This window comes from Enoplosus armatus, chromosome 13, assembly GCF_043641665.1.
Source record: "Enoplosus armatus isolate fEnoArm2 chromosome 13, fEnoArm2.hap1, whole genome shotgun sequence".
NCBI lineage: Eukaryota > Metazoa > Chordata > Actinopteri > Centrarchiformes > Enoplosidae > Enoplosus > Enoplosus armatus.
Genome location: NC_092192.1, coordinates 15,136,399 through 15,161,883, shown reverse-complemented (window position 1 = coordinate 15,161,883; position 25,485 = coordinate 15,136,399). Strand labels below are relative to the sequence as shown.

General features: G+C 41.1%; 1 protein-coding gene across 1 annotated transcript; it reads left to right on the top strand.

Annotated features, from left to right (window-relative positions):
• The first annotated feature begins 2,753 nt into the window (after positions 1-2,753).
• Positions 2,754-23,845, top strand: LOC139295008 (sodium/potassium/calcium exchanger 3-like). The gene is made up of 17 exons (XM_070917057.1): positions 2,754-2,856; positions 8,734-8,844; positions 15,630-15,706; positions 15,887-15,961; positions 16,058-16,142; positions 16,531-16,634; positions 16,716-16,790; positions 16,888-16,913; positions 20,964-21,017; positions 21,109-21,251; positions 21,329-21,495; positions 21,576-21,813; positions 22,102-22,268; positions 22,542-22,656; positions 22,764-22,876; positions 23,054-23,119; positions 23,735-23,845. The coding sequence occupies exons 1-17, from the start codon at positions 2,754-2,756 to the stop codon at positions 23,843-23,845; spliced, it is 1,830 nt and encodes a 609-aa protein (XP_070773158.1).
• The last annotated feature ends 1,640 nt before the right edge of the window (positions 23,846-25,485 follow it).

Below are 25,485 nucleotides of genomic sequence, written 5' to 3'. Positions count from 1 at the left end.
TTCACTTATATGAGTCAGGATAAATATTGTATACAAGAGGTAATGTTTAGAAATACACCCAATAGTTTATTTATTTAGACTAGCATGGAATTAAATTTCCATTTTGGGGAAATATTAAAAGTTTGGTTTAAGGACGTAATGGACATAACTTGAAAAGATTCAAAAACTGAACTTAAAACAATTTAAAAGGCAATTGTTCTACTCCAATGAAACAAACTAATACACATGTTTAACACGTTTCTGTGGAAAAGAAACAACAGTTTTGTAAAGCATGCAACCTGTTAATAAGTGATGCGGCTCATATAACAAGTCAATGATCACAGAGTCATAAACTCTGCAGTTAAACATTAAAGAATGACAAACACCACCTCACTGCAGCCTTACTGACGTTGTTGATGATGAGGCGACGTTCACTGTTTTATTTAATTTTACTGAAGTGAAAATGGGTCTTTTCAAAGGTCTTGATTTTTAATAGAAGACATTAACCAGACTTCTTCTACTGTACAATACGTGGACTTTTACTCAAAAGGGTTTGTGTACATTCATGTACTTTCTGGGAAACTGGCAGGGTGAGATTATTAGCAGACAGCACTGCAGCAGTGTTTCTTAGTCTTCACTCTGTTTCTGGAAGGTCTCCATGTGACAAGTAGTCTTTGTTTCCCAAAACAGACAGCAGGAAAGTCCCCTCACTTTTTGCATTTTTATTTAATAATAATTCAAGAGCTGGGGATGAGGGAACAAGACAGAGGAAGGAAAAACAAAAAGGGAAATCTACATAGATTGCATTAGCGGCTAAACATATTTTCCCTTTTTCTTTAAGACTTTTTTCTTCAAGTCTCATTCTTCTCAATACAAGCAAACAATGAATCCAAAGTGTCGTTGTTGATGTTTATTACTGGATGTCACCATTTTATGCAGGAAACAAACCATCTCACTCTACTGGCAGACTGTCCGCTTGTTTATGTCAATAATAATAACACTCTATATGAAGTAAGTTGTCAGGAAGGAGTGGGAAAGCTGCTTGGTGCATGCTGCAGGGGGGTGGACACAAGAAAGGTAACACCTGTTAAAGGTGCACCCACATTTCTCACAGAGTTGAATCAGTACCTCTCGGTCAGCCGCAATAAATGTTACTGACTGTACCTGATGGCTCTGCATCACTGTATTATATGATTTTTATGGCTATCTCTTTATCCCCCTCTCACATCCTCACCACCTTCTATCAGGGCACTGTGGAGTGTTTCACTATAGTGGTGTGGATACTGTAGTGAATTTTGTCAGTTTTCATACCCTGCTCCTGAGGAAATATTTAAATGTTTTCATGGATGGAAAGACAACATAAACTTGAACTTCTTCTATCATCTTCACCCAGATGAAGACCTTCTGAGGTCAAAACTAGTTGATGTTTCAAACTATTAATGGGTGTTTTAAGTCATAACAGCTTTAATATTAAAGGTACCTTGTGGGTTTTTGACCACTAGTAGTGCTATAGAGCAATGTTTTTAAGAGTTTTTATTAATTTTTATTGTGCACGTGCACGAGGACACACACACGTGAGCATGCAGGGAGCGTGGTACACATACTATTCTGCTGATGGACAGTTGGTGGCAGTAACTTGCAAAGACAGCGTGGTAATTCACCCACAAAAGCAGTGAAGAAGAAGACTGTTAGCAAGTAAACATGGTTGTAATCAATGTAGGGTTTAAAATATATTTTTTAATCTGCTTTACAAATGTTTGGAGGAGCTTTTTAAAATCAGAAAATTAATATTGATATACTAATTTTTAACAGAAAGTCTGCATTACAAACTGAGGTTTGGAGTTTAAAAGATAGAGCAGACATCAAGGGTCTAATGAAAGAACTCCATCGGGTGGTTGAAGTGTAGGATTTAATGATTTTGGAGTTTGAACCATATTAAGGACTAAATGTCAGGATATCTCAGCCTGTGCTTATTGCATGACACAGATTATTTAAAATACTGAAATGCATTTTATTGGTGCCCACTCTGAGCTCCAGTGTTCCATATTTTCCTAGCTGGATCAGGTGTGTTCAGCCAATCAAGAGCTGATGGGGTGAGGGCAGAGAGGGGAGGGATGGAAAATCTGATGCAGTGTTGGGGCTCTGCAGGACCAGTAGTCTACAGGACTGCACCCCCTGTATTCTATGTTTCGATGCTTGAGAGCAATACACTGTCAGCATCTCAGCAGGGCTCCACTCCACGAGGTCAATGAGGTGGAGGTGTCTCACATTCATCTGCCCATTTCTCCTGAACAGGAACCTATGAGTTTGTCGCCGCCTGGTGGCCACGCATGGGTGCAGCAGCGCGGTGTGAGCAGAGAGAGAGAGAGAGGGAGAGAGAGAGAGAGTGAAGGCACACAGAGCTCGGAGCTCAGAGCATGCCGCCTCCTGTTGCTGCACCTCACTGTGGTATCTGCTGTCGACCTTTCAGACTCAACACATGAACGCAGAAAGCTTTTAGTAACGCGTTTACTCGCTATGTGCGACCCGGAGCTCTGGCGGAGTGAAGCGGCACAGCGTCTGCTCTGAGTCCTGAGGGGAAAACCAGGCTTGTCTTTGCGGGGATTTTTTGGACACAACTTGGCAGACAAGTCGCTTGCTGCTGCAGCTGCTGCTGCTGCCGCCGCTGCTGGAGGTGGCGGTGGTTTGCTCCGAGCTGTTTGCAGAGAAAGTGTGAGACAAGTGGCAGGAAGAGAGCAACAGATGTTTTTCGTGGATATGCGGCCGGCTGAGGAATGAGAGCAGCAGCGAGGCACCGGCGGCCCTTCCAGCGGTTCTGCTGCTGTGGAGTCGGGCTGGTCGCCGTCATTTGGCTCACCCAGGTCATCCAGGCACCAGGTGAGACCTTAATATAGACACACAGGCTGCGCGCGCCCGCGTGCGTGCACTGCAATTATAATCCTATGGACATGCTTAGATATACACTGGAAAATGAACATTACATCAATAAAAAGGCAAACTAAAGCAGGCTGCACTTGCTGATGAGTATATACAGTATGCACAATATTAATCACTTGAATTTAATTGAACACATTTGATGTGTGTGCTTTGTCCTGAGAGATAAATGCAGTTTGGATTGATGCTAAATCTAAAGTAAAATTTCCTGTATTAGAATAAAAACATTAAAGGTGATGAATTATTAACCAGTAACAGTATATGTTGACAATTAAGAAGAACCGTACAAAAATAACCAACCAAAAGGAAAGGAAATTGTAAAAAATAAATATGTGACCCTTATTCAATCTTAACAGACCCATATAAAACCAACTAAAATGCTGTATGATCCATGTATTCAGAGCACAACATGAAGTGCTTTGTCTTGCTTTGGAGCAAAGATTCAATATACTTCCCCTCTTATCCTTGGATCTAAGAGTCTTCTTTTATAAATCTGAATCTTTATGCGGTGTCTGGTGTATAAGTGCCCAAATATAGGTGCAGGTGCTGCGTTCTCCATCAGCATGCCTCCAAGCAGAGTTAAAGTAGGTGTTATTATAACATTTAATTGCATAAATAAGAAAGAATGCAGGTGCAGAAGTGGAAAGAAGCACTGTTTTAAATAATCAGATGAGATTTTCTCACGTGACCGTCCCCCAGCTTCTGTCCCTCTGGTCATGATTTACACTGTTCACACTGCAGGAACGTGACAGTGTGTTGATTACATAAAGCAGACACAAATTGTGGGGTGTGTAAATCCAATCATCGGGGATAAATTCAGTTATAGGTTATTGCAGATCCACCTGGCATTCACTGGATATTTAATCTTGGAAGAAATACTTTACACGACTGGACATTAAGGATTCCTTTTTGTGGATGTTTTTTGCCTGATCCCGAAATAGACCGCCGGCCCTTCTTAATTTCTGCCTCTTCTCAGACCGTCACTGTAGATAAATGAATTTCATTTGTCTTGGATTGTTTACAGTGACTGATTTCATTCCATTCATAACACAATATAACACGTCCAACAAGTCCACACGCAACACATCTGATTGACATATTCCTGATGTTCCTCATCAGTCCTCACAGTAAAATATTCTTGACACAGTGAGCACAATGCAGAAAGGACATGTAGTGTCGTGAACGTCACAGAAATCATTGGATTTCAATACAATACATGTTGACATAGAGGCACCTCTCCTTCACAACACCCCCCCCCCCACCCCCGCCACCCCAGCTCATTATCCTCTCATCACCTTTACTGATGTGGTCACACACACTCATCAGCAGCTTCAGCACCAACAACGTGGTTCTCTGTAATCTCGTGTGCACGATAATGATATGTATGAGTGAACATTGGTTTTGTTCTATCAGGAGTGTTTTAGGTTTCATCCTAGTATTGGGTGCTGTCCTTGGTGGAAGAGTGTCCTAGTGAATGAGTCGTGTCATTAATATTTATACTTCACCTTTAAATTATGAGTGTGCCATCAACCAGAAGAGGTTTTTTGAACCGAGACCAAGGCTGCTCAATTTAAACCATACAAAAAGCACGGGGCAAAGCATGTGGTCTGCTGTTTGTAAAGGCGACAGGCAGGTTACTCTCACGGTACGTGGAAAATATTACACATACTGCAGCATCCTGAATACCACCGCTTTTACAACCATTTATGGATGTGCTGATCCAACACTCGGAATCAATATCGGTCTGATTCTGGCAAAAAACATTGGATTGGATATATCGGAAAAATAAGTTACAATCACAACAACACCACCAATGTGATGAAAAACCAAATGTTATGGCAGAGTTGTAAAGACAGCAGTCTCCAAGAAGAAACATTTGCAGAGGCAGCAAACATTGTTGGAAGCAATGAAGAAGAATGAGAAACTCCATCCAGACAACAACAAAGCAAAGCGGATAACTGATAACACACCTGATAAATTCAACACATTTCTTAATTGAAGCTGACCCACCACAAACGTGGAGTTTCAATGATCAACTGAATGTTTCAAGCCTCCCCAGCCTGCATTTTATCTGCAACAAAGCTGTCCCTCTTCTGTACACACAAATGGTGGATTCCTTTTGAAACATTTACAAAAAGCAGCAGCAGCGAGTCTAACAGCTGACGTGTAAAGATCCTGTGTCATGACTCTGTCTGGCACACTGGATAGACTGAAGTTTAGCATTGATAAAAGGTTGGACAGTTTTGTAACTCACACGAAATGGTTTCCATTATGGCCGAAAGTACTAGCTTTTTAACAGTTTATACTAACACTGCAGAGTCAGGTAATAATTCTCTGTAGGTTTGTCACTATGAGCGACCCCTTTCACATACAAGTAGTCATGTGATCCATTGTTGATATAAAAATATTGATTCTAGCCGCTTTAAAGTCACTACTTGTAGAATTTCAACATTTCTGACTTTGGTGCCCTCCAGTGGGGATCCACCCAGGGAGAAATGACAGATGGGCTGAAAGCACACGTACTGGATTGCACCAATTTGGCAAATCTTTCTACAAACATACATTTCACATGCCATCCGAATAAGTGGAAAAATGTTGAAGTCACAGGAAAGTTGTACGCTAAGTGCTTAGAGAGGAAATAAATTAGCATCGGATCTCTGTTGACACACAGACAATTCTGCAATATTGCCATAGTAGCCATTCCCAAAAAGGGAAATTGTCAAAATTGAATTGAGAACCGCACAAACTAAGAAATGGCAGCAGGAGTGAGGGATGACCAGTTGCGTAGCCATGTTTGATCACTTGAACTGCTGTCAATATCACTCTAATTGCATTCGTGACAAAATCCTGGTTTCAGCTTTGGATCTGCAGTTTTGCTCCACACTGATGTTTTTTTACTTGAACTTGGTATTGTCTACGCTCAGATGTTTATATAACTGTGATTTAGATCCCATTTAAGGTCAAATCAAATGTTCATCAGCTCTCTGTTTACAACAACATGACACTTGCTTAATGTTCAGCCTGAATGTCAGGGTGGCGATCTGGATGACTGAGCTGTTATCTGCGTGGAAATGGAGCTCAGAGTGTTGAAACTGAAATACAAATATTATTCTTATAAAGTATTATCTAAAGACTCAGGTTTCAGACGTAGCCACGCTGACCTGCATTGCCACTATTGAGAATTTCACAGTCAGAGACATTTACTACCACAGACTACAGTCTGGCCCTGTGGAGGCAGTGAACCTGTTTGGGGTAAGACTTGAGGAAGCCGGTCTGTCCAGTTGAAATGTGATTGACGGGATCAAATGTCTTGTTTCTGTTAAAGAAGGAGGAGAGAGTGGTTTGCCTCCGCTGAAGGGAACAGATGATAGTGTATGGCTTTGGTCTTTCATGTTCCAGATAACAGTTTCTTCTCCCAGGCTTTGGAGAAAAAAAATCATGCACCAGCATGTGTTGCAACAAGATGAATTCATGGGATTTTGACTTCTGCCTTCTGACTAAAACAATCATGAATAAATGTCACAACAGAAACATTTGGCAATCTGTGATGCAGAGCTTCAGCTTGGAGGTTCCCCACAGTCTGCATTATGACACTGATATGTGGAGAGATGAATTATGAATTATGTTTACACTTAACTTTATGGCATTTACACTTACCTTTCTGCATTCAACCGCGTGTGTTTATGTTGAAGAATGTGGCAGCAGGATTAAGATATTTCCATACAAACACCACATTTCATGTTTCACCAGCTTTCATCACTGATCCCTTGAAACCTCTTTGCTTTAGATTTACATTGTAGGCCTTTAGCAGACGGTCTTATCTGGAGGGACAATCACTGTAACAGTAAAGTTAGCTTAAACACAATGGATCACCGAAGTTATAAGCAACGTCTAGGTCAAAGGTCAGAGTGAAGGCAGAGTGAAGTGCGTGGAAAGTGTGTGAGGTTGTGATGTTAAAAATGAATAAACGTTCATAGAATTAAACATTAAGAAAAACTGGCTATTTGACACAGCTAATGCCATGTATTTCATAAGCATGGCTGTCTACTAACTAAATTAATCACAAGACGAGAGACGCCAAGATCTGGGTGGCTTACCACCTCAGCTAAACTATTTCCTGAGGGGAAACACTGTTCAGCGTTAGCAACACCAGAACCCTCAAACTTACTGGAAGACATAAAGGCCTGGAGAACAATCCAAGTCTATTGTAATGACAACCGCCTGGGAGACGAGGAACACATGAAGTTTGAATTTGTGAATGCATTGAAAAAGTGCAGCGAATAAAGTTAATAAAATCTGAATCTGGAAAAGAGAATACGCATCACGATTCATTTCCCTCATTTTTCTAATGAGACAAGATGTGGTTTTAGGTGTCGGAGGCTTCTCCCAGTTATAAGTGTGAAAATGGTGCCGAGCCATCTGTGGCAGAAACCCATTTGAATTTCATACAAGTCGAGCTCCTCTTGATGCCTCAACATGAAAGCCCTCACGTCCCCTCTCAGCCACGACCGCTGCCCTCGTGAAATTGGCTCATTGAGCTGTGATGTACAAAGGGACACTACAGCGCCCGGCAATCACGAAAAGCATCGCACACAAACACCAAGCTGCCTCGTAAATAAAAGGACAGACAGTGTGTAGTACAGAGCGTAGTAACCGCCTCACTATCTCTTCAGCCCTCGTGGAAAGATCTCTGTGGGTGGTGGTGCACGATGTCTGTATTTCTTTTCCCTTTAGGAGAGATGATGAGACAGATTTATCTGCAGGGAGTTCCTCGGCTGTCGCCCTAGTAAAGCAGTAAAAACTGAAACCCACAGAGAGATTAGCTATCGAGGAATGAAATACAGAGCTGAAATACACACCATAAAGATTTCAGCGCTGATGGCTCTGAACAGCTGACGGCAGCATGGACTGAATCACTGAACATGCTGCTGTCTCCCAGAGCCAGAAACATGAAACTACAGTGTGTGGAGTCCTCGTCGGACTCAGAATAACTCTGGAGACAATTACTACATAGAAAAACAATGCTTGGATGATTTTCCGAGGACAAGTGAACATTTTTTAATTTCAAACCCAAACTATCAAAATAAGAAATAGCTTCTTTAGTTATTGTTGTTCAGTCAGAGGTTCATTGAAAAAAACGTTTTCTGTTTATTGCAAACAGCTCCCGGTTGCAACGATTAGTTGATCCACTTTTTGATAACCAAACCATTTTAAGTCATTTATCAAACAAAAATGCCAATAAAATCACCAGTTCCAGCTTCTCTCATTGGAGGATTTGCTGTTTTTACATTGTTGATCTGGCAAAACAAGCAATTTTAAGACATAACATTGGGCTCTTGGAAACTGTGATGGGCTTCTTTCATATTTTTTTAGAATATTTTCTTGATTAATCATGAGTCAGAATGTCAGAAAATAGTGAAAAATGCCCATCACAATTTACTAAGCTTCAAATCTCTTGTTTTGTCTGACAAACAGTCTAAAACCAAAGATGTTCAGTTCACTTTTATATAGACAAAGAAAGTAGCAAAAGCTGGAACGAGATACATTTTTGCTTGAATAATGACTGAAACGATTAATGGGTTATCAAAATAGTCACAGATTATTTTTCTGTTCAACTAACTAATCCTTTTAGCTCTACATTTTATTGACTAAACAATGAATCGAACAGAAGGATAATCTGCATATTAACCAATAATGAAAGCCATCATTAGTCCATCCCTGAATGAAAGAGGTTTAGTTCTGTGGTTGGACCGTGTGAGGCCTTTTAAGTGTATCTGGCTGGTTTTACACTGAAATGACTCTGGTGTTGTTTTGTAACAGAGACGGAGTCTTCTGGGCTTCGGCCAGGCGTGAACGATGGTACGCTGCGATGGACTCGCAGGCTGATGCAGGAGAAGTCAGACAACCAGAGCCTGGATCAGCCCCGAGCAGGTGAGTCACTCTTCCTTACCTGGATAGATGCCGTCTGTTCCTCCAGGTCAGGCCAGCAAACTCTCCCAGACTGCAGCACTTCCTTATCGTTCAGTGTAGGGGTGGGCGATATGGATAATATCTTCTATCACAGTGTATCTAATATTATATCAATATGTATTATGACATTTTCTCAAAGCTTAGAAAAATGAGACAACCAGACAGGTCTGTTTTTTTTTACTTATCAGTGAATTCAATACCTGACAGATGAAGACAATTCATCACATTGGTGCAACAATTAATGCAACCTAATACAACCTGAGATATTATAGTCATATTGACTCATGCCAGTTTATTAGGTATACCTAGCTAAAACTAACGCGGGATGTAGTTTGCGGTGCTGTTGAATTATATTGTACTCACAGGTGTTTCTATTATTTTGTCCACCCCATTTATATCAATTAGGGTAGGCTAAATAACAGAGAGGCCTCTCCTCTGCCGCGTGTTTATACGTGCATGTGTGCCGTGTATGCAGGTAAACAAGGAAGGCGGAGTGCACCAGAGCTTTCTGCCTCTCCCCTGCAGATGAACTGAAAGGTCATGCGGACTGAGCGTTGTGTTAGTTGTGTGTCGTCACTGTCAGATTAGATTTTCTAAGGTAGTCTGTCTTTAGCAGACGCCAACTTGATTTGCTTTTGCTTCCCGAGTCTGCTTGCTGTCTGGATAGTTTGGACGGATTCAGACTGCTCTTCATGATATTATTACTGAGACATGCAGCCAATCGACAGCCATAATCAGCTATAATCGACAGCTGGCCGGCTGACGTGAGCCGCATTCATTCCAGTTGGCGGTTTTATTATTAAAAATTCAGATTGGAGAGGAAATCTCTTTATTGTTGTGCGGGAAGAGTGGCACGGAGTAGATGAAATAACACGGCTGCACAATGAAAAATCTTTTGCCTTACTGACAATAAAATTCTGTATCTTCAGATCATTTGCATTTACTCTATCGCTGTGCTAAAATTAGGCGCCCAGTCACAATGCTGTATTGTATGCAAACTACACAGTAATTGTTGAAGCCAGAGTACAGAATTTCAAGCTTATTGTCACAGAAATGTATGCAAATCATGTTATGCTAATAATGCACCATGCAAATGGCCTGTTCAGACCACACTCCTAAATACCACCTGAAGCCTCCTGAGTGAGTGAAACGTGCATGCAAAGGTGTCTTAGAGACTTCCCAGCACTTTTCAAATAGATTTTCATTTGTAACAGCAGTTGGAAAGATCATCATGTCAGGGCATCTCAGGTTATTTCCATAATGCATCTGCCAGTGGCTGAGGTTTGACTTAAATATGATTTTACTAAATGTGCGAGGTGTAGCCGTGGCTTGAAGCTACACGTGTGGTCAATTATCTGCTGTAGGATCAGAGATTTTTAGTTTGACATTTTATCACCAAACCTCAAATCTCTTAGCTGTTTTTAATCGTAAATGAATATATCATAAACAGTTCTAGCTCCTGATAATCGTATTTGCTCAGTGATATTACAAATAATTCATTGGTTCATTGGACTCATCAGGGACAATTGATCTGGCGCTTGCTGTAAATTCACTCATTACACACCTCACTGTCTATCACACATCCTCCTCTATGATATTACATTGGAGGTGGGGTTTTTTCCACATTTGAAAGATACATGGAGACTCTGTGTCTCTCTCTACCACTTCTCCATTTGCTCCATACAGCCATTTGTGTTTTCGCTACCTGATAACACACTTAACCTTTATTGAGTTCCTGGTTTGCTAACAGATCTCCCTCATTATCTCTTACAAAGACACAAGTGTACTGCAGGCAGATAATTTACCGTGGTAATACACTGGAGACAAGCAGGCGAACAAAAGGCTGGACAGGTAGTATAAGACACACCAGTGAGCGTGGCCCCGGGGCTCACGTTGCCGCCCTCTTCCTCAGCGGGCCGTCTGACAGTGATTGCATAATCTGTAGTGTGATTAAAAAGCCTGGCCCGGACCTCGAGGGGATATTATCTTAGGGATTGCACAGTAACGTCCAGCCCCAGGCTCTCTTTCTCTCTTTTCATCCCTCCTCTGCTTAACAAGATGGAGACGGTGTGACCCGCCTTCAGCTGACAAGCCTTGGAGAATGTTGTTGCTAGGCAACTGAATGCTAAAACCCAGACAATTCTGTCTTTCAAGCATTAAAAGTGCAAAGAACTAAAAATAGACTGTGAGGAGATGGGGGTGGGGGGGTGAATCCAAAATGATGTAAATTAAGTAAATGGCTCATACTGCGCGTGTGTCGTCGAGGTTTGTTATGCTGTTTATTTTGGCGAGCGACAGTCAGCTGAGAATAGTATTTTTCCACAGCCATGTTTTGGGGATTTTATGGGAAAGCGTTGAGAAAGAAAAACTGGCAGATAATCTGAAAACAGAAACTGTCTTCAAATGGTCTTTGAGTTTTATGGGGGCAGTCAGAATGGATGCCACACAAAGCAAACAGCCATTAATGTGACTGTTATTTGTAGTCAAGGGAAGTTTTGGAAAATTTGAGGCAGAATACTGGTGGTTCTTATTTGCTTCCTTTTCACATTCTGTCCACTAAAATGACTCAACTTTTAAGGAATAAAAGGCAGAGGTTAAGGCTGAGTGTGAGGCTTATCATGAAAGTCTTTCATTGTCATTAAAGGGAGGATGTTCTGCTCTTTCCTCTGACTTCACGTTTTATTTCCTCACCCACCAAGCTGATGGAGAAAATGATGGATTGTGTTGTACAATAAAGAGAGTTAAAGCTACGCCCCCAGCAGTTTTTGTTTGTTTTTGCTCTCTTCTGTCACAACAGCGTAACATGATGTGTAGTGTTTTTATTGATAGGCGAGGTGGTTGGTGCGGTTTGAAGCCCTTCTGTCGTTTCATCAGCGTTGCTTTCAAACTGCCTCAAAGGAAAGCAAATCAAAGAGCAAATGCATAATTGAATTTACATTACACACCTGGATGAAATATTTATTTTTTGATTCCTCATAAAATATGCAGGCTCGTTGCAGAAGGTCTCTGTGTGGCAGTTTGGTTTGTGCGTGATACGGCTTTACTTGGTGTGCCAGTCAATGCCGTAGCTTGACTCCAGGACTCCTGCAGACTTTCAGATCGATAACATTACTCTGTGCCGCCCACCACCCCTTCATTCAGCTACAGCGAAGCCCCCCCGCAGCAGACTTACTCACAGAGAGCTCCTCACATCTGCACCGGTTTCACTTAGACTTAACTTCTAATGCCTTCTGAAGAATTTGCTTGGCACTGACCTTATACTTGAAGATCTAACCTGCTGCACAGGCTTCAATGATCTGGACTCAGATAAAATACACATATAAGAAAGGGTCTGTCACCTGTACTGCAACACTGCAACATAAACAGACTTCAGTTTAAGAAAAGACAGAAAACTGTGCCCTTTTTTATAGAAATAATATCAACTCTGTATTTGCTTCTTAGACTTCTTAGACAAGAATTATCTGTCATTATTATTATTATTATTATTATTGTATGATCAGAATTACACCAAAATAAACCGGTAACTGGTTAATGTCTTGTTGCAGTTTCAAATAGGCAACAGAGTTTTATAATTGCTATAAATGTTGAAGTGGACTCAACTAAAAGCTAATAAACGTTTATATCGCGGACACTCGGTGTGTTAAGGCTAAAAGCAGATGCATTAGGGTCAATTTACACTTTGCTTCTTGACAAACAGTGTCTCGTTCTAACGTGTGCCTCCTGGCTTTTATAACACTGTGGAGTTAATAAATACAACTTTTTTTTCAAATTTTTCCATCGCTGAGTTATTTTCGGTTTCAACTAATTGCTTGTCTTTTTCTTCATTCATCTCTCAACAAAGTTCAACCAAGAAAACAAGTGATAATCGTTGCTTCACAGGCAGCATGAATCTACCATATCGGCTAGTTAACAGAGAGGCAATAAGTAAATCCAGAATCAAATCTTAGATAATGAAACAGAATGACTAGTTAATTCATGATGCACATGAGAAACAGAGGGAAAAAACAAACAAATAACAATTCCACACCCAGCCAACTGCTGGATTATGTTTAATTTATTTAACCCTACGAAAAATAAAAATCTAAAATAAAATAGTCTTTTCCAAACATCTAGTGACGTCTTGATTGTCTTCAACTTTAATCCACTTTGCGTTAAACACCTCTATCTCACCATTATATGTGCCAGTTTTTCAAGTTTAATTGTTAAAATGGCTCCTGTTATCTAATCTTTCAAGCTGGGGACACGTTGGAATCAACACTACGTCCTTTTCAATTATAGTAATATCATTGGTTGTCTCTCCTAATACACACAAAAGGACAAAAGGAAATTGCAATATTCGTATCTTTGTTGAAATTCTTAGAAAGGATGCCACTTCACTCCCACAGCATCAAGGGACCTTTTTGAGTTTTCAGTTTCAGTTTCAGTGGAGAGCCATTTTATTTTATTCAAGTAAAGGTAAAGTAAAGTCTGTTTAATACTTTGAATTTAAAATGTAATGCTTTTAGGAGCAGATCACCTATCCATCTTTTTAAGAGTAATAGTACTGAAACAAAGATAAGTGAGCTGCTGTGAAGACTGACGGACCGAAATGGATCAGAGGCGAATGAGTTGTGGGAGCATTTTTTTGATTCTGGCCGTAAAAAGACGCGAAGCGCAGAGAGGAGTGATGTTAGAGGTCTGACTACAGGGGCACTTGTTTTGTCAGAGTAACGCTGCAGCCCAAATCTTTCCTTAGGCTCACTGCTCGACCTCTGATTACAAAACTACTGACTTTATCAGGCTGATGGCACATCTGGCTCAAATCCCCGATTTGGGAAGTTGCAGATGTGCGATCATCTCTAACCCGGGTGTTCCAGTTTGTGGTCTGGTGTTGAAACCACGATAGCATAAGAGTCTTGGCAAATCACATTCCTGTCCAGAAGCCTTCAGTAAACCAGTACACAGTTTCTGTCTCTGTGTATCTATGTGCCGTTCTCCCCCCTCCCTCGCTCTCTCAGACCTCTCCTGAGGGTTTGTAAGGAAAAATAAATATTTTTAGAAATTACGGTCCAGAGCTGCTGTCACTTCTTTTTTTTTTTTTTCATTTTTTATAAAGTCTAACCATGGGAAACACATATTCACCTCCCCCTTTCTCACTGTTCAGGCAGTCGCCTTGCCTTTGGCTTCCTACTGCCACCCATGAAAAAAAAAAAAAAGTAAAGAGCCCCAAGGGAGAGGGTCGCCATAGCAACTGCCTTCACCAGAGCAACTCCTCAAAGCATCCATCTGAGCTACATGTTGCAGTCCTGCGTTTCCAGCAACAGAACAACCTGAGAGTTTAGGTTTTGGGGCAGAAAGGAGACTGGAAGGCTTCCAGGGCTGTGAGACAGGACGCAGCGAGCGGAGAGGAAGGTGAAAGAAATGAAGCCACGGAGAGAGCACAGATGTCCAACAGCTGATCAGCTTGACAGGCCACTTGAGAAGACACATACAGCGCAGCTTCACGTTCAGGCTCCCTCTTTCGTGCGATAAGATGACAGAAAGTTTACATGCTAAGCCTCGATGATTTAGTGGCCCCGCAATAACAGTTGGCACACAGAAGTAGGATTTTCTCCTCAGACCTCGAAGAGAGCAGAAAACAGAGCAACCTTCAGAAACTCACTTCGACTCTGAAACTGATGAATTTAACTGAAAATGATGCAAAAGAAGCAGTTTATGGCATCCAGGCAGGCTGTGCTGCGCTCTGGCACAGTCACAAATGTGTAAACATTACTGCACAAACATTTACATTTTCGAACTGATCACCGTCCCCTCCTCGGGACCATATGGCCTCCCCTTCTCCCTCTCTGACACATCAGTGTCAAAGATCAAATCTCATATCCCCGATCACAAGGGACCCTCTCTTAATCCACGCAGTCTGTTGTTCAGTTTCCATGCAGCCGCGGTGCAGTGTACATTGTGACGGCTGCACTGTGCTCATTGTGTGCCTGTCGACCCACTGTTGTCTCACACAGCAGAGGAGCTATTAATAGCTCCATGCTCCCCAGTAGTTTAAATTCATCCAGCTCGGCTCCGAGTTGTAAATTGGAGCTGTACCACACTCTCGAGGCTCTCTTTTGTAACGTCAAGGGAACAGAGGGAGGCTAAAGCTGTCATTAACAGGTTTTTTTTTCTTTTACACTGGAGGAAGGACAGGAAGCAGCTGCAAGTTTCACTTCCTGTCTCACTCCTCAGTGCAAGACAAACACTGCGTCTCCATGATGATGTTTCGGGTTGCACAATGACTGAAAGAAACGGTGTCTAAAATGAAGACACGCAGGATGATAACACAATATTATGACAATGACTTCTGGCCTTTATGTCTTCATTTTGAAATGATTGGATGTACTTAAAGATGGTGCTTGTAATTGAATTGAAATAAGAAGGAAACAAAGCACATCATCATACTTTTTATTTGGTAAAAAATATGTCATAAGCATGAGGACAATAAATAAATTACATCATTTATTCCTTAAATTTAAGGGAACATTTTGTATTCCTTATTGTCAAATATGAACAAATAAGCCTATAATTTAATCATTATCTCACAGACTGTTTGTACTGTATCACTTTGTTTTTGTTGTTGTTTTTCAGTAAATTGATGTCGAACAGCATTTTTTTCCCATTTTGTTTGAAGCTTGCAGAACATGGCTGTTAATTCACTCAGAAAATGAAAATGTATGTTTTAGTTGGGAACACATTTATCATCTTGTCTACCCCCCCCGCAGCCATCCATGAGTTTCCAGAGGACATCTTCACCAAGGAGCAGAGGAAGGAGGGGGCTGTGTGTCTACATGCTCTCTGTGTGAGTGTTTCACACTGTATCACACTGAAATCTGCCTGTTTTTCTCTTTATTTATGTCCTCGACTCATCAAGCCAACATATATTATAAACCAAGAGCTACATAACTCATTTATTGTGTAAAGAGGCAGGATGTGTGTGTGTCCCTCCTGTCTCTTATCTGGGCTCGACTATACTCTCCAGGCCATCTACATGTTCTACGCCCTGGCCATCATCTGTGACGACTACTTTGTCCCTTCCCTTGAGAAAATATCTGAGGTGAGAAAACGGCACCAGCCTGTCTTCAGATGTAATTTTCTTGAGATCAGTATTTGATTATTCTTGTCTTATTCTGGTCTGTTTCTAATCTTTCAGAACCTGCAGCTCAGCGAAGATGTGGCCGGGGCGACGTTTATGGCTGCAGGAAGCTCTGCTCCAGAGCTTTTCACCTCTCTCATTGGTTAGTAGCTCAGCCAATCAAGACCAAGTAACATTTGTGGTGGTTTTGATAAAACAAAAAGCCAAAATTATTATTATTTTTAATTATTCTCAACATTTTCACATATAAATGCTTGAAGCCTCTGCCGTGCCACCATCATCCAGGAGATGTCAGTAGAGTCTAATTTAAAATCTCAAAAGGGATTTTTCTTATTTTTAGGTATTTTTGTGGAGATAAGTGACAAGGGAAATCCAAATACAGAGCTGGATGTTTGTGTGGGTTTAAATAGAAAAAGAGAAAATAAGAGCAGCAGAAGTCGATAGGAGATGACAAATTTTTATCTAATCTGCAACTAAACAAAGCCAGATTCTAACTGACTTCCCCTTCTCCCATCTGTCCCTCCTCACAGGTGTCTTCATCACTAAAGGAGACGTCGGAGTCGGCACGATTGTTGGCTCGGCTGTCTTCAACATCCTGGTCATCATCGGCCTGAGCGGGATCTTCGCAGGCCAGGTAGGAAAAGCTTTTACCAACATCTTGCATGCAGTTGTTCCTGAGTGACCGAACACTAACACACATTACTTTTCTCCACAGACAGTGGTTCTGACATGGTGGTCCCTTTTCAGAGATTCCACCTACTACATCCTCTCTGTACTGACTCTCATCATGGTGAGTTCTGCTTTTCGTCAAAATAATCAATTAACATGTGTGAAGCTTTTATACCTCCACGTTGTGTTCTGAAGAATCTATATTTTCCTCCCTCTAGGTTATCTATGATGCCACCGTTGTCTGGTGAGTCCCCATACTTTGAATTCTGCTTGTACTTTTTAGCTACTGCTTTTAAAAAAAGATTGTTTGAGGAATTGCCCGAATCCCTGGCTTTGGGGCTCAGCTTGTTTGAAAGGTCTTCAAACTTGGATTTACATGATCACAGTCGACGGAAGAGGAGCTGACATTTCTGTTAACATTCACTCCCATTCATATTATTGGCACACTGATAAGAATGATGGAAAATGTCACAAAAAACTTTTTTTCAAGCTCTCTTAACAAATTCATAGTTTTACTATTCCGATAAAAATGTAATGTAATATATATATACAGTGGCTTGCAAAAGTATTCAGCCCCCTTGAACTTTTCCACATTTTGTCACGTTACGACCACAAATCTAAATATATTTTATTGGAATTTTATGTGAAAGACCAACACAAAGTGGCACACAATTGTGAAGTAGAAAGAAAATTATATATGATTTAAAAATAAATTTACAAATAAAAAACTGAAAAGTACAGTGTGCAAAAGTATTCAGCCCCCTTTTCTCTGAGTGTAACCAATTGCCTTCAGAAGTTGCCTGATGATTGCTGAATGATCGAATGTTGACCTAATGACTAAATAGAGTCCACCTGTGTGTAATCTAATCTGAGTACAAATACAGCTGTTCTGTGACGGCCTCAGAGGTTTGTTAAGAGAATATTGGGGAGCAAACAGCATCATGATGTCCAAGGAACACACCAGACAGGTCAGGGATAAAGTTGTGGAGAAGTTTAAAGCAGGGTTAGGCTATAAAAAGATTTCCCAAGCTTTGAACATCTCACGGAGCGCTGTTCAATCCATCATCCGGAAATGGAAATTGTATGGCACAACTGCAAACCTACCAAGACACGGCCGTCCACCTAAACTTACAGGCCGAACAAGGAGAGCACTGATCAGAGATGCAGCCAAGAGGCCCATGGTGACTCTCGACGAACTGCAGAGATCCACAGCTCAGGTGGGGGAATCTGTCCACAGGACAACTATTAGTCGTGCGCTGCACAAATCTGGCCTTTATGGAAGAGTGGCAAGAAGAAAGCCATTGTTAAAAGAAAACCATAAGAAGTCCCGTTTGCAGTTTGCCAGAAGCCATATGGGAGACACAGCAAACATGTGGAAGAAGGTGCTCTGGTCAGATGAGACCAAAATTGAACTTTTTGGCCTAAATGCAAAACGCTATGTGTGGCGGAAAACTAACACTGCACATCACTCTAAACACACCATCCCCACTGTCAAACATGGTGGTGGCAGCATCATGCTCTGGGGGTGCTTCTCTTCAGCAGGGACAGGGAAGATGGTCAGAGTTGATGGGAAGATGGATGGAGCCAAATACAGGGCAATCTTGGAAGAAAACCTGTTGGAGTCTGCAAAAGACTTGAGACTGGGGCGGAGGTTCACCTTCCAGCAGGACAACGACCGTAAACATAAAGCCAGGGCTACAATGGAATGGTTTAAAACAAAACATATTCATGTGTTAGAATGGCCCAGTCAAAGTCCAGACCTAAATCCAATCGAGAATCTGTGGCAAGATCTGAAAACTGCCGTTCACAAACGCTCTCCATCTAATCTGACTGAGCTTGAGCTGTTTTGCAAGGAAGAATGGGCAAAAACTTCAGTCTCTCGATGTGCAAAGCTGGTAGAGACATACCCCAAAAGACTTGCAGCTGTAATTGCAGCAAAAGGCGGTTCCACAAAGTATTGACTCAGGGGGGCTGAATATTTTTGCACACTGTACTTTTCAGTTTTTTATTTGTAAATTTTTTTTTTAATCATGTATAATTTTCTTTCTACTTCACAATTGTGTGCCACTTTGTGTTGGTCTTTCACATAAAATTCCAATAAAATATATTTCTGTTTGTGGTCGTAACGTGACAAAATGTGGAAAAGTTCAAGGGGGCTGAATACTTTTGCAAGCCACTGTATATATATATATATATATATATATATATGTGTGAATCTCTGAATAACATTTATGAGGGGAAGTAACAAAAATGAAGTGATTTAAATGGAGGTGATGAAAATGCATGTGAAATGAAAAATGGAAATTTATCAAATGATTTGATTAATTTAAGCTGATTTGATTAAAACAGTCCTGATATGATGAGAACCGGCCATGTTTTGTCATTTATTATTACACTCATCACCTCCATTTTTATCAATTTATTTTTTGTTATTTCCACCCCTCATAAACATTCACTATTGACAGAGCAGGCAGTGCACTTGATTGCTGTGAACAACCTCTTCCTCTCAAATGACTGTTATTACAATCATGAAGATGAAGGTGTCAACAAGTTCAACAATCAGCGATTGTGGAACATGTTAAATCGATTTGGTTGCTGATGTGTACTCGACAAATAACAAAACATCTGCATGAGTATTTCCAGTTCGCCGTGGCTCATTTTGGAGTCAGCGGAGGTAGCGAAGAACGTGTTCAATTTAAAATCTGTTGTAAAATTACTTTTTCATTTGTTTGAATTTGTGTGGAGGAGGTGTGTGTCATCAGTGGCAGCCGCTTCACACGTGATCAGCGATTTGGCTGTTGGATTGATTTGGGAATAGTTGTTAGATTGATTTCTTTTGTGTCGCTTCGCTCATTTAGTGCTCTGGACGCCTTCTTAGCTTGTCCTGAATGTTCTCTCTTCTGTCAACCTGAGGCCTTTTGTAAAACAAAATGGCTTTGCATTGCTGTTCGTGTCTGTGGTTTTAATGAAAGAGTAGATTTATTAGCGACCTTAATGTCGGTCGTAGCAGTGGATCCATCAGTGATATATGGCAGACTGTTTATTGAGTCGTAGTGTGCCAAGCTGAGGCTGTCCTGGTGTGTTCCACCTCACCACTCTGTCAGATTTGTGTCTCAGCTGACTTTACTAAATCACTGCATGCTCAGAATATGTGCGATATGAGTCTGCACATGTGTGTGTGGTTGTCTAGCGTCCATCTAATGTCCTTAGGGCTGTGTTTGGGTTTCATGAGGAGAAGCTCTCCTAGAGGAAGTTCATGAACAGGGACTGCAGCTTAAAGCCTCTGAAAACTTGGTTTCAAATCTTAAGTATTTCTCTATAACATTTAATGTTCATGACTAAAGGAGTTAAAGTTCAGGAAAAAAACAAAAAAGGTATAACATTCAGAAACTCAACTAACCTGCTTCATCAGGTCTGTGTGGTTTGATCAGATTTGATTACAGTTCTGGGAACACGAGCAAACAACCCAACAACAGTCTTCACACTTTGACTCAAATGTTGCTAAATTCTGATTGGTGCACAGAAATACGTCACCTTTTCCCTACTGAGCCCCGTCCACTTCAAACCAAACACAGATAAAAACACAAATACAGACATCTCTTGTGTGCAATAACCAAAATAGTGTGTTCACTGTATGTGACCTTATTGTTCATATTAAAACACTGATAGAGGAAATAGGTTTCCAAAGCCTTTTAAAATATTATAATCTCAAAATAACATTGACTTTTTTTTTTTTACATTTTCATCAAAAAGAATCTTAATAATTATGAGAAAGAAGTGAAAGAAAATAAAGTGAATTAAGGAGATTGATTCGATAGATTGATATCAGATGAAGAGGTGCAGTAGAGGATGAAGATTACATCAATGCAGATAATAATGTACATACATGGGTATATACATAATAATAAAGACATCCTTCTTACATCAGTTTTTAAAAATCTAGTTTATAGTGGTCCGATGCTGTATGAATTTGTGTATCTAGGTTTCTTGTGTAATAAATATATGACATGTTATGCTCTATAATTCAGATCATTATCAGACCAGAATTATATATTTACCATATTATTATATAAAGCTGCCATTATTTACACATTCACATGGCGTTCACATGTAACATCCGTTACAGACACCACTGCCATTGCAGTCTGATTAAACCAAGACTAAAGGTTAACTTACTGTATTACTTATGATGTGATTTTTTTGAAGGGAGGTTAAACTTACAGTGCAAAGAGCGACTTTGTAACTTTGTGGTATGTCAGACCAGACTAACACATAATGTACTACTTATGTGCAGGTGGGAGTCCTTGCTGCTCATGACCATGTATGGAGTCTACATTATTATCATGAAGTAAGTTTACCAAACCTCCTCCTCAGTCATAACGCCTTCACACCTGTCCGAATTCTCACCGAGGACAAATCATGTACCTGTTTGGTTGCAGGTTCAACTCCCAGATTCTGGCCTTTGTGACGCGTCAACTCAGGAGCACCAGGCCGTGCTGCCCCGGGTCAGAGGATCACAGAGACGACAAGACGGGAGAGGATGCCTCAGCTTGCAACACCTCCATGGTGCTTCTCAACAAAGGTCAGAAGACGTTCTGATAAACTGTGTCATAGATACAAGGAATGTTGATTGTTTAATCGACAACAACCTTTTCACAGGCCAGGCTCATGGACAGGAGCCTCCTCCAGTCATCATGGTGGATGAGCTTCTCATCCTCAACCCCCACAAACTGTCCTTCTCTGAGGCAGGCCTGCGTATCATGATCACCCCCCACTTCTCCCCCCGCACCAGGCTCTCCATGGCGGGACGCGTGCTGATCAGTGAGGTATTTGACGCACATGTCACACATTATAATGCAATCATCTTGGAGCTCTGCAACAAGAACTTCCCGCCCTCCTCTCACAGAGACAGAGGCTGATCCAGAGCTCGAACAACCAGCGAGACGGTGAGGCCAGCCCCGGCTCGCGAGGGGGATCAAACAGCAACAGTCTGAAGAGGACGGGCTCCTGCAGTCTGGAGAACGGAGGCAGGGGACACGGGATAGGAGACACAGAGTCAGGGGACAAGCCGGGGGTCGAGGTGTGCCAGCCGGAGGAGGAGGAGGATGATGAAGATGGGATTTTCAGTCCCCTGCGCATACCAGGTGAGGAAGAACCAGCAACTGCTAACAGCAGATATAGCCTGCAAGTACTTGTTTTTTTGATGGACTGACTGTTGATTTTCTTGTTAATGTTACTCTGTTTTTGAATAAAACCTCATTTTAAATTCTCACATTACTTCCTCTATCCACTAAATGTTGGATAAAAGGCCCTTGAAAATGTACTTTTAAATATTTTGGTGTTGTAGCTAATCCTTTGTTGACGAAAGTCCTTAGATGACGTGATTTAAAAACCACCATGTGCCCTCCTCAGCGACTCCCTGCTCTTCACAGGTAGCTGCTGTGCGCGGGTGAAGTGGGTGATCACGTGGCCTCTGGGCTTACTGCTCTACTGCACTGTGCCTAACTGTATTCTGCCACGCTGGCACCGCTGGTTCATGGTCACCTTTGTGGCCTCCACCCTGTGGATCGCCGTCTTCTCCTACCTCATGGTGTGGATGGTAAGGAGGCAGACAGACAGAAAACCTGCAAGCATAAATGACGAAAAACTGATCACTGATACTTCTGGTGGCTGTTGGTCTACTACAACAACACAGTTAAAATCTACAGTATGTAAACATCTGTGTTAATTACAAAACACAAGCTAGTTGAAAGGTGGTACAGGGCAGAGTGTGATTGCCATCCTTACTATACAGTACGAGCCATACAACATCACTCATGCAGCTCTTTACAGCTGAGTACTTGACCCTGATGTGTCGTCATGTTTCTATCAGGTCACCATCATCAGCTTCACACTAGACATCCCAGACTACATCATGGGCATAACCTTCCTGGCAGCAGGGACCAGCGTGCCAGACTGCATGGCAAGTCTGATTGTAGCTCGACAAGGTAAAAAAAGTGTGAATTTTCGACTCCCAAGTCTTTTGCCTGTTCTCTCTTTGTGGAGCAAGTGCTTCGATTCAGCATTTCTCTGTCACTTTTCCCGTCTCTTTCAGGCATGGGGGACATGGCAGTGTCTAACTCCATAGGAAGCAATATCTTTGACATCCTGCTGGGTTTGGGTTTCCCCTGGGCTTTGCGTACCCTTGTGGTGGATCACGGATCAACAGTATGCATACACTTTATCTCCCTTAAATACCGTAAATAAATCTCTTTATCCTTCTGTCTGTGATTTTCCTGGTTCACTGATGTCTGCAGTTATGCGAGAGCTATCAAACTGAGATTTTGGGTTTTCACTTGTGTTAGATGGTCATAAAATTGTGCCCCCTGCTTGTTTCTGCTACAGGTCTCCATTAATAATAAAGGACTGGTATATTCTGTCATCCTGCTGCTGGCATCTGTGTTTCTGACGGTGAGGAAACAAGACATATCAGATGTTGCGTAGTTGTTTTAATATCTGTTGTCAGTATAGATGGATTTTAATGCAGTTCAAGACATCTGGCTGTCACTGTGCAGAACATGTTTGATGAAATAATTGAACATTGTCTTGCAGAGAGGATTAACCTGCATTAGAGGTCTTATATTTTCACCCTGCAGGTTTCTTTGTACTACTGTACATGTCGAGCTCGACTGATATATCTGCCGAAGTGAAACCAGAACATCTGAGTTCTGTTGCAGAAAACCTGGATTAAAATCCCCTGACAGCTAAAAAAAACTCACTGTATGTTACCTGCTCAGCACCAAACACCAGAATGACAAAATTAGCAACTAGCCGCTAATGAACCAGAAATTTCCCACAGAATTTGGTTTGGTGGAGAATGAATCATAGCAAAAAAGAGAGTGAATACTGGACTTACGTCCGTCAGGTGGTCATGTTGTGTTTTCAGCTTGTTGCACTGCCCCCAAGAGGCCAAATAATAGAATAGAATTGTTCACTTAAAAATATATAGATATTGAATTTTTGTAAAGAATTTTATTCCCGGTGAATCTTTTTGGCTCTTCCTTACCACCATCTCTGTGCTTTCAGGTGATGAGCGTTCATCTGAACCACTGGAAGCTGGATCGCCGGCTGGGTCTGGGTCTGATGTTTCTCTATGCCATCTTCCTGCTCTGCTCCATCCTCTTCGGGCAGATGTGAGGCCTTAAGGTCAAAGGTCACCCCTGTCAGACAACATGCTGAGTACCTACCTTTCTACCACACCTCATCCTCTTTCCTGAAGCCAAAAAAAAAGAAAAAAAGAGTGACACAGTTGTTGTGTTCCTTGTGAGAGTTTCTGTGCACCTCTGTAGGATTCACTAGGGTGATACTGATACACATGCAACTACACAAACACACACTCAAGTCTTTTATCAATAGCACAATCTTTTTCTCCTTTTCGTGCAGTGCAGTGTTTGAAAGCAGTCTTTTAAAAAAAATGTAATGACATGGCAGATGTAAGCAGAAAGTTGGTTAGGCCTTTAATAACCGTAACAGAGCTAAAGAAAAATTCCGCCCCATAACAACTTCTCCTTAATCTCATTGTGTAGTTACGTTCTTACAACTCCAGTTTTGAGAGAGGTCCCCTCCAACTAAAACTTAAAACTAGCCTAGTTAGCTTATCAGTCAACTGGCTAACATGCTAATATAACATGATAATTATTTTTTGCAAAAAATTAATTGAAGCAATAAGTCATTAGACGTTTAGATTTACTTGTATTTTACAGGCTCAGTTTTAATTACATAGCTTTAATAGTCGAAAAACACATATACACCCTTTTACTTGTTCACAAACGTAGATTACACACACCACATTACCTGCTAATATCCCATGCAAGGAGCATGAGTGGAAAATTCTCATCCTTTCAGGGACTGTTGCTTCCTGTCTATTGTTTAATTTATTTATTTAGATTTTAATGTTGTGAATTCTGCAGCAAGCAATTGATACAAGATAATTAGCTGGTTGATTTCATCAACAACACAGCAAACAAAAGTTATTTATAATAGAGTGTGTTTATTAGCCTGCGTCTTCTCTGCTGCTGTCCCCACAGATCGTCTCCCCATCAGTTTGTGTTGTGGTGAGTGTTCAGTCGTGTTTGCTTCTGGCAACACTACACAAACTATTAACAAACTAGCAGGATATGCACAGGTAGCAGACGACTGCAGTTGTGATTTAGAGTAGGGGAAATAAAGCGTTAAAATAATCGAATGAATATCCTACTGGGCTACAGTAAGTCAGGGACCAGGATGTGTGACAAAAGGATGAAATCCGTAAAATATTCTGTACATTTGAAGAAACAAATTAATAAGCCGAAGATATAATATATATATTAGTATATATTAGTATATATTTGACATGTAACCCTGGCTTAGCGGCCATCTCAATTATATATAGTGCTTTAGGTTAAAAGGTTGATTTCCCAGATGTAAAACAAATGGTACTTTAATCTGCCATGTCATGCTTTGGGCCTATTGTCCAAGATTAAACAAAACCTCTATCAGATTAATATTGTCTGTTGGCCTTAGGTTTGAATAGTATGTTTTGAATGTACATCCTAGCTGACTTTACCATTAGTGTGGAAATATTTACATGCATTCAAATGTAGCAGACGGCACTGAATTACAGCAAAGAACCTCTGAGCAGACGGTGAGGTACTTTAGTCCTACAATAAAGGACACCGTGTATGTGTCCGAAGACTTTTAGAATAGAAACATTGATATGAAAATGCACATTATTGTGACAATATTTTGACGATTTTTGCCTCACTGCTTATAAGCAAGTATTGGTACAGCATAATGTA

What these genes read in the sequence shown, in the direction of transcription:
- LOC139295008 (XM_070917057.1), top strand. Translation starts at nt 2,754, where the DNA reads ATGAGAGCAGCAGCGAGGCACCGGCGGCCCTTCCAGCGGTTCTGCTGC. An exon ending in CTGTACTGACTCTCATCATG is followed by an intron (nt 16,791 to 16,887) that starts GTGAGTTCTGCT and finishes TCCTCCCTCTAG; the next exon opens with GTTATCTATGATGCCACCGT. An exon ending in CAGTCCCCTGCGCATACCAG is followed by an intron (nt 21,814 to 22,101) that starts GTGAGGAAGAAC and finishes TGCTCTTCACAG; the next exon opens with GTAGCTGCTGTGCGCGGGTG.